Here is a 10,097-nt window from a genome sequence, read left to right as displayed (position 1 = left end):
CCTTTTGGAGGACTCAGAAAAGGCCCCCCACAACCTCTGCAACATAATAATTATAGTAGTTAACTGCTATTGAGCACTCACTGTGTGCCAGGCATGCATTTGGGTATGGGTGTGTATACGCTGTCTCTTATACACATCTAGATGTGTATAAGAGACAGCACCTGTAATCCCAGCTACTCTGGAGGCTGAGGCATGAGAAGTGCTTGAACCTGGGAGGTGGAAGTTGCAGTGAGCCGAGATTGCACCACTGCACTCCAGCCTGGGTGACAGAGCGAGACTCTGTCTCAAAAAAAAAAAAGTAAAAAATAAAACTGTTTTCTGAAGAGCAGAAGTTTTTAATTTTGATCAGCTTTAAATAAGCAATTTTTTCTTAAATGGCTTGTGATAGTTCGTTTCTTACCTAAGAAATCTTTAAGAACCTGTTGTCTAATCCAATGTCAAAAAGATTTTCTCCTCATTACATATACAACTCCTCAAACATATACAAGTCCTCAAACATATACAACTTCTCCCAGAAATTGTATATGTTTAGGTCTATGATCCATTTTGAGTTAATTTGCATATATTATGTGAGGTATCTTTTTTTTTTCAATTTTATTTTTATTTTTAATTTTTTTGTAGAAACGAGGTCTCACTATGTTGCCCAGGCTGGTCTCAAACTCCTGGTCTCAAGTGATCCTCCTGCCTCACCCTCCCAGAGTGCTGAGATTACAGGCATGAGGCACTGTGCCTGGCCTTCTCTGCAAGTTATATATATATATATGTCAGCCAGGTGTGGTGGCACACGCCTGTAGTCCCAGCTACTAGGGAACCTGAGTCAGGAGGATCACTTGAACCCAGGAGGTGGAGGTTGCAGTGAGCCAAGATAGCACCACTGCACTCCAGCCTGGGTGACAGAGCAATACCATGTCAAAAAAAAAAAAAAAGGTCCTGCAGGGCCCTATTGTGAGTTTGTTACACAATTTCCTGCCACTTAAATGGTGCTACTACCCCACCATAAGGCAAGCTAAATAGAAACTCAGTTATGCTAAGGCTCCTTGAGGGCATTATAGAAGATTAGCATGGAAATGGCCCTTCATTTCGCACTCTGCTCCATTCATTTTTGTCAGGTCACTCTCTTATCTTCACCACATTGTCAGATCTGTTTTACTGCTCTAGCCTCACTTCCCTCAGCCTCCTGCAGCATCTTCCCTGTCAGCTAGATCCCTTCCTCTCTGGATGAAGTCCTCTTCATCGACCAGCTTTCTCACTTGGTTCTCTAAGACAGTGAGGATCTGTCTGCTTTTTTCTTGACCATTAGTGGATAGGAAAAAGCTCTCATTCTCTGTAACCATTTGTCACCGAGGCCATAAAGACCTTGAACTAACTGCCTTATGGGAGTTCATTATTGGAAGTCTTCAGGAGTTTACACATTGATATACAAAGTAAGTAGGCCAGCGCATTTGAGTCTTGGCTCATGTATAATGATCTTTAATGCATATTGAAAAATCATTCTCAAGTAAGGATAACATATACCTCAGGTCATTTACAGTCTCAAAGTTTTGTCAGTATACTTTAAAACAATCCTGGGAACAGTTCTAGATTGAAGGAGACTAAAGAATCATAAACACTAAGTGCAATGTCTGATGTTTGACTGGATTCTGAATTTGTTTAAGCCATGTGATGACTGGGACATTGTGAAAATGTGTATATGGGCTACATAGTAAACAATGATAATATTAAGTTCCATTGGGTGATGATAGTATTCTGGTTATGTAGGAGAATGCCTTGGTTCTTAGGGGCTGCACACTGAAGTATTTAATGGTGAAGGGTCATTATGTCTGCAACTGACTCTCAAATGGCTTGTCCAGAAAATGTGTTAGACACACACACGGAAAGCAAATGTGGCAAAGCATAACAATTGTTGATTCTAGATGAAAGTTATACAGGTGTTCATTATACCATTTGAAAATGCTTTCCAGCCACCCTAAGGCTTAAAGGAAAAAAATAAAACCTTTAAAATAAAAAGTTGGGGGCAGAAAAAGAGTAACAAAACCTTTGGACTTGTGCCTGTAATCCCAGCACTTTGGGAGGCCAAAGAGAGAGGGTTGCTTGAGCTCAGGAGTTCGAGATCAGGCTGGAGTACATGGTGAAACCCCATCTCTACAAAATATACAAACATTAGCCAGGCATGGTGGCACACACCTGTAGTTCTAGCTACTCAGGAGGCTGAGGTGGAGGATCACTTGAGCACAGGAGGCAGGGGCTGCAGTGAGCCGGGATTGCACCGCTGCACTCAGCCTGTGTAACAGAGTGAGACTCGGCCTCAAAACAAACAAAAGAAACACCTTTGTGTCAGAGTTAAGGTTGCTGTATAATAAAATGCTGGGGTACGGTTCTGGGTCCAGTCCACATGAAGATCAGAGACTTCCACTGGACCCAAAGGAATAATACTAGTCACTTGTGATTATTCCTCTATAAGGTTTGAAAGATGTATCAGGCCAACTTAATGGATGCAGTTTTAATCTAACACTCTATACATTGTACCCCCAACTCATAGGCTTCATGTATCCATGAAACACTCTTCTGTCTCCACAGTCTTAATGTGGCCCTAATAAAGCCACCCTCTTGGAGGACTCAGAAAAGGCCCCCCACAACCTCTGCAACATAATAATTATAGTAGATAACTGCTATTGAGCACTCACTGTGTGCCAGGCATTTTTCAGGTATTGATTCATTTAATCCTCAAAACTCATTAGAGGTAGGTACTATTATAATGACAAGGTCGAGGAACAGAGATTAAGCAATTTGCCCAAATTCACATTATTAGCGGAGCTGGGATTTAAGCCTGGTCTGGCTGTGGAATCTGTATTCTTAATGACCATGCTATACTCCCTGAGATTGACCTTTTACTCCAGTTACAGGGATTGTCTTTCTCTCTGAAACTGCCCCCAATAAGCCATAACAATAAATTAATCCATTGTCTTGGTTATCTCTTCTGCCCAAATTTACATTTTGAAAAAAATTTAAACATACCAGAAAGATGAAAAGAATAGTATAGAATCCAACTGAAAATCAGGCACTGCATGTCATGTCTTCATTTCCTTTAATCTAAAACATTCCTCTAGTTTCTTTGATCTTTCATGACACTGGCATTTTTTAAGAGTCAAAGATAGTTGTCTTGTAAATGTCCCATAATCTGGATTTGTCAGTTTCCTCATTTTTGGGAAAAATACTGCATAGGTAATGTATCCTTCCTGCCTCGTAACCGCAGGTGGCCTGTAATACTAAATTTGATCACTTGATTAAGGTGATCTTCCAGATCTCTCCATTGTAATTATTTTGCTGGCTGCAGTGGCTCACACTTGTAATCTCAGCACTTCAGAAGGCCAAGGTGGGAGAATTGCTTGAGTCCAGGAGTTCTGCACCAGCCTGAGCAACACGGTGAAACCCTGTGACTCTTCTTAGAAGTCTACCTTCTTCCTGTGTACTTTCAGCCCAAAGTGAGACTTTTGAGTTGGGAAGAAATACTTCTGAATTAAACTACTGACCAGTGTCACCCAATTCTAATCCCAACCACCTTTATTCTAGGCATACCGTACTCACTGCCATACTTACTGTTCAGTTGGGTACCTTTTCCCTCCTTCCTATTGGCCTTCTAGTTCCTACCCAAGTGTCCAGTCCACAGGCCTCAGTAACACCTTTTCGCCCAGCCCTGTGGTAGCGTTGGCCTGCCTCCTTTACTTTCTCAAGTAACTGCTTTACCACTAATTTATTGTTTTGTGTTTTTATCTGTAGGATCTTACCTAGCCGTATGGCCTGCTGCCTCTGCCAATTTAAAAACAGCATTGAGGTTGTCTGCAAGACAGTCAAGCTGCATTGCAACAGTGCATGTCTGACAAACACCATACATTGTCGTGAGTCCAAATTGCCTGGTGATCAATTGTTACATTATTTTAAGTATTTGTTTTTAAACGTTTTATTTTTAATGATGATAAAATTGTAAGTTAATGATATAATTGCTTTATTTTATTTACTCATTCAGAGTTAAACTCCCTCAATTTCTGAACTATTCCCTTGCTGAGAGTCAGGTTCTCAGTTATTATTACAAAATTTAATAATAGAACGGTTCCATATGCACAAAGGACCAAGACAAAGGAATGGGAAGACTAGGGAATAACATTAACATCCACACACTGTGTACTGTGCTCTCTGCTTGGTGCTTTGCCCCCAGTGACAATTTATTCATATAGTGCAATGTAGTTTGTAAACTGGTTTTATATCCATGGGGTCTCAAGTACTCTCTGCCTTACAGGACAGATGTAGATCTGATTTTGATTTTTTTGTTTTTACAGGTTTATAAGAGTACAAGTGATGCTGTTTTATTTGAAGCCTGAGAGTTTCTGGTTCCATAACCAGAAATTGCTACCTGGCTCTTCTAATGGAATGGAGGGCTTTTCCAAGCTTAGACCATCCAACGCTGAACTTGCTCTGAATTCAAACCTTTCCATTCACAGAACAAATGCGCAAGTGCTTTCAGGAGTGTTTCTGTAGATTAGGTTTATCAGCACCAACTTCATGACTTCTAAAATGTGACTGCTTTCATGTCCAGATAGCTTGAATACAGGTATCTATCTACCAGTGATGTGAGGTGGATAATTAATAATGCTTGGCTACTTATATAAAGACAGTGTTGCTTATTTTTCAAAACTTTTTTTTCTTTTTTTTACCAATTATATTCTTCCCTTCTCCCCAGGAGGTGGGCAGAAAAGCATTGGTAATCTCCTTTTACAGATGAGGAAAAACAAGATCAGAGGTGCTAAGTGCTGTAGCCTAGTGCCAGGTCTTCTGTCCTCAATTCTGGGTTCTCCCCAAGCCCGTGTTTCTCCTTTCTCACAATCTTTACTTCTTCCTCTGACCCTCAGCACCACCCAAAATACTTTTAATTCTGGAAAAGAAAGCCAGCTGCACACGGGCACACTTGACCTTCATGCAGTCAGAAGCTTTGGATGGTTCCCCATCCAGAATATTAGAGATAAAATGAAAGCAAAGTAGGCAACTGACAAAAGTTGCTTTTTCTCTTCTGCATTATAGGATCTCAAGTAATGTTTATCCAGAAACTGCTGTCATACCATAGATTCATTGTACATTCAACAACATAAGCATAGCATACAATCTGGCAAATTAAAAACCTCTTAACCTACACCCTGGATCCCTGTCCAAATTTAAGAAAAGAATTAAGGTGGACACAGTGTTTTTTCCATGTCACGTCTTCTGTGATGGGGCTACCGCATGTGGGAGCAGAGAATGGGGTGGGTGGGTGGAGCGTGTGCCAGATGAGGATCTATCAGCAATGGGAGGGGCTCTCCACGTTAGCATCTCCACCCTGCTCCTCTCAGAGGACCGCCTTCCATTGCATTCAGCTGTGATGGTGGCAAGAACACAGGCACACCGAGGACAAGGAGAGAGGGAGCCTTGTACTCTCTCTGCATGTGAGGCAGGACAGCACAGGGTACGGAGCAGTCTGCAGAGAGGCCAGCTCATCAGGGAAGCACTTGTCTTCCACCTTGGGCTTTGACTGAGCACTGGGCAACTGGCCCCTGGGGATCAACGGAATAATCCTAAGCAGAGTTACTCTATGTCACACTATGGAATGTTCCAAGTAGGTGGCCATGTTTTCAAAAGATGTCTTTTCCTCCTCTTGTTGTTGCCGTTTCATAGGTTTAGGATTGGGTGTGTTTCTCCTCTCTGAATGGCACTCGAATGTTTGCTGACTCCTACTCCGTGTGACTGGGGTGTACAGCTGTGGACTGATGCATGCTGTCCCATCATCTTTCATGATCAAAGCAGTCTCTTCTTTTTTCACAGCTGAAGAAGCATCTGTAGGGAATCCAGAAGGAGCGTTCATGAAGGTGTTACAAGCCCGGAAGAAGCACACGAGCACTGAGCTGACTATTGAGCCGGAGGTGCCCTCAGACAGGAGTGGCATCAACTTCTCCGGCTTTGGGAGTGAGCAGCTAGACACCAATGACGAGAGTGAGGTTATCAGTGCATTAAGTTATATCTTGCCTTATTTCTCAGCAGGAAATCTAGATGCAGAATCAATGTTGTTACCGTTCATGAAACGGCTCTTTTCTAATGTGCAAGATGGAGATAGGGCCCTGGGTATTTTGAAAAACAATATAAAGAGCCCTTCTCTTCAACCTGCATCCAACAGCTCAACTTATGAAAATAAATTGAGAAAGCTGTATTTGCTAGAAAATGTGTTAGATGCGGAAATACAAGAAAAAATCGATGAAGTTAAAAGGGAAGAAAAAACTGCCATGCTTATGCAGACCAGCCTTCTAGGTAACAAATTTAAACGCCAATTATTTGAAAAGAAATTAGAAACTGTCCAACCCCAGGAAAACAGCCTGGCAAAGATTCAAAGTGTAGGCAACAACCTGCAGAGAGTGAACAGAGTCCTCACGGGCCCAAGGAGCATCCAGAAAAGGCACTTCAAAGAGGTGGGAAAGCAGAGCACCAGGAGGGAAGAGGGTGCGCAGGCATTTGTGGAGAGCGCTGCCCAAGAAAAAAGGCTCGGGAGCCCGGTCTCAAGGGAGCTGGAACAGCCTCATATAGAGCAGGGGCGTGAGAAGTTAGTGGGAAACACCGTCTACACCAAGCCTTCGTTCACCCAAGAGCTTAACGCAGCAGTCTCCTCTGTGCTGAAACCCTTCTCCATGGGCGAGCCTTCTGCCTCCACCCCTGCAAAAGCCCTACCTGAGGTCAGAGACAGATCGAAAGACTTAACCCACGCTGTTTTCATTTTAGAAAATGCAAAGGCTAGAGTTACAAATATGAAGGCTGCTAAACCAATCGTACATTCCAGAAAAAACTACCACTTTCATAAAACTCGCTCCCGTGTGGCCCACACAACACCCAAGGTCAAAAAGATTAGAAAGTTGAGAAAGGAAAGTTATCTCGATAGACTGATGCTCGCAAACAGGCCGCTGTTCTCTGCAGCGAAGAGCCTCATAAATTCCCTTTCACAAGGGACTTTTTCATCTTTAGGAGACTGGAGTCCTCAGGAAAATCCTTTTCCTAAACTATTTGATCCTTCAGAACGTGTTATAGAGAACACTAATGTAAAGAACACAACTGCAAGAAATGCCTTCGAAGCAATCATTTTTATGGAAAACCCTACTATGCCGGAAGACACCATCTCTGAAAACACAACCTACAATCCTCCTCCTGAGGCAGATTCCGCTGGGACTGCGTTCAACTTAGGGCCAACTGTTAAACGAACCAATCAGACACAATGGGAATACAACAATGTGGGCACTGACCTGTCCCCCTAGCCCAAAAGCTTCAATTACCTGTTGCTCTTGTCTGCAGGTGATCAGTTTGAAAATCAGCTAACCGAGCAGCTACGGTCCCTCATCCCCAGCGAGGATGTGAGAAGGTTTATTTCTCATGTTATCCGGACCTTAAAGATGGACTGCTCTGAAACCCGTGTGCAACTGACCTGTGCCAAGCTCATCTCCAGGACAGGCCTCCTGATGAAGCTTCTCAGTGAGCAGCAGGAAGTAAAGGCGTCCAAGGCAGAATGGGATACGGACCAATGGAAAACTGAGAACTATATCAATGAGAGCACGGAAGCCCAGAGTGAACAGAAAGAGCAGAAGTTGAGTGAGGTGAGGACCCCACAGAAACATAAGACCCAGATTTCCCATCATTTAGTGTATTCCAGGAAAGTGCCCACACAGGAGAACCTGGGACTCCTAGGCCATAGCTTGTCCTGGTCATGTAACTTCGTCCATGACGGTGATCTCCCACTTTGCTCATGTAGAGGGTGAAATAGATTAGTGCACAAGGTGAACTGTAGACCAGGGGTGGTAGCTCACGCCTGTAATCCCAGCACTTTGGGAGGCCAAGGTGGGTGGATCACTTGAGGTCAGGAGTTTGAGAACAGCTTGGCCAACATACTGAAACCCTGTCGCCACAAAAAATACAGAAATTAGCTGGGTGTGGCGACACATGCCTGTAATCCCAGCTACTGGGGAGGCTAAGGTTGGAGGATCACCTGAACCCAGGGAGGTCGAGTCTGTAGTGAACTGTGTTCGCACCACTGTACTCCAGCCTGGGTGACAGTGAGATCCCATCTCAACAAAAATAAAAAAGAACCAGAAAGCTACTCACCTGGAACACTGGGGTTTTGAAAAGTTAGCTTTCATTCTCTTTTTGTTTTTTTTTAATTATTCTTTCCTTTTTTTTTTTTTTTTTTTTTTTTTTAGCCCACGAAAGAATTTCCAGGATATGGCTATAACAACAAACTCATCTTGGCATTATTTGTGAGCGAAATTCTAACGACTTTGATTATAATTTTCTGCCTCATTCAGGTAAGCACGACAATTAATTCAGGTTTTCAGAATGCAGTCCTGTCTTTGTGTGGATTCAGAGCTCACAAACTGAAAACCAAAGCCGCTTTCCCACCTGCTGCTACTTCACATTCTTCTTCAGTCGGTTAAGGCTGAGGTACGCTTTGTTCTTTTACTGTAGTGTATATTCCAGGATTTTAAAGAAACCTCACTTCCAGGAGATTTCTATGAATTGAAACCAAGTTAATCCCACTAGATTATTTTAAGTTAAGTTGATATAATAGCAAAATTTGTCCCACCCAAAACGATGTCAACAATTGGATGTACTCACCAAGTCACCCTTACTCTGCCACTCATTTATTTCCTTGTTGCTGAAATGATGAGAGACGTATAATCTCCATCCTCACGGAGTTGTCATCACCCTGGAGAGGAAGGAGACAGCCAAAAGAGAGAAGTATTGTCTTGTAGACTTATTAGGTTCACACAGTATCGTCCTTCTCCAGTGTGTAAGGTGTTGTCTAAATAGCTCCAGTTAAAGCACTACAGAGTAGCCATTTTTTAAAAAAAATTGTTGGCCACATTTTTAAGTTTACAGGGGAGGGGAGCATCTCATACTCCAGCCCTCCTGAGCCTAGGCCCTCTGTGAGATGTGTCACCGTTTTTTGGACACCATATGGGACAATCCCCCTTGGATTAGAGATGCTCAACCTGCATCAACATATCTAAAGCCTACATCTGGCTACTCTGGGGTGAGTCCTGTTCACAGTGCCCATTCCTGGAGCTTGCCTCTGTTTGCCTTTTGTTCAATTACATAATGTATTACTTTTCCCAAGAGGCCACTGCTAGCATATTGGAAGTGATTTAATAAGCTGGCAACCTTGACGCTATGCTACCGGTCCAACCTTACTTGCCTCATTTACCATTTCCATTATTGTGGCAGCCCTCCATTCCAGCCAGAGCAGCCCCTCACCATACCCCAGTCACACCATCCGCATTTCTGCTCTGGTCTGTGCATCTGTCCATCTAAAATGCCCTTATTTCACTCTGCCTGTGGGAGTCCCATGAATCTCTCCAAAGTCAACTCAAGTTCATCTTTCTGCTTGAAACCTTCCCTGAATATCCAGCCCTCCTGAGCCTAGTCCCTTTGTGAGATTTGTCCCCATTTCTTGGACACCATATGAGAGACTTTAGAGGCTGAAGTGGGAGGATTGCTTGAGCCAGGGAGGTCTAGAATGCAGTGATCTGTGGTCATACCACTGCACTCTAGCCTGGGCAACAGAGCGAGGCCCTGTCTCAAAAGCAGCCCCACCAAAAACTATCTTGGGATTTTAATAGGATTACATTAAATTTGTAGATTAATTTGAGAACTGACATCTGTACAACATTCTAGGAACGTGGTATTTCATGTCATGTATTCATTTCTTGTTAATGTCTTTCAGAAGAATTTTAGGATTTCCATCATATAGATCTTATACATCTTTTGTCAGATAAAAGATCTTTGTATTTTTGTTCCTAAATACTTCATACATTTGCATTGACATTGTAAATGGGATCTTTCTTCCATTTTCTAATTAGTTAATGGTGGTACATATGAAAAGTAATTGAGATTTGTGTGCTGCTCTCTTGATTTTGTTTCTAGCCACCGTACTGAATTCTCATATTGCTTCCACTAAAATCTTAGTTGATTCTCTTAGGCTTCTTTGACTGTCTAACATTTATCATTTCATATGCAAATAATGATAGTTTTGTCTCTTCCTT

The 10,097-nt window shown here is 42.6% G+C and overlaps 1 protein-coding gene across 1 annotated transcript in view; it reads left to right on the top strand.

Moving 5' to 3' along the window:
- Positions 1-8,489, top strand: part of LOC105555133 (leucine-rich repeat-containing protein 37A3-like) — a 45,430-nt gene extending 36,941 nt beyond the window's left edge. Inside the window, 4 exon segments of the mRNA XM_012001921.1 lie at positions 3,778-3,896; positions 5,848-6,119; positions 6,384-7,655; positions 8,256-8,489. Of these exon segments, the coding sequence (XP_011857311.1) occupies positions 3,778-3,896; positions 5,848-6,119; positions 6,384-7,655; positions 8,256-8,489 (1,897 nt within the window).
- Positions 8,490-10,097: the final 1,608 nt, after the last annotated feature.

Source organism: Mandrillus leucophaeus, unplaced genomic scaffold, assembly GCF_000951045.1.
Source record: "Mandrillus leucophaeus isolate KB7577 unplaced genomic scaffold, Mleu.le_1.0 Scaffold670, whole genome shotgun sequence".
Lineage (NCBI taxonomy): Eukaryota > Metazoa > Chordata > Mammalia > Primates > Cercopithecidae > Mandrillus > Mandrillus leucophaeus.
Note: the sequence above shows the minus strand (reverse complement) of the source record. Positions and strands in the feature narration are given on the sequence as shown.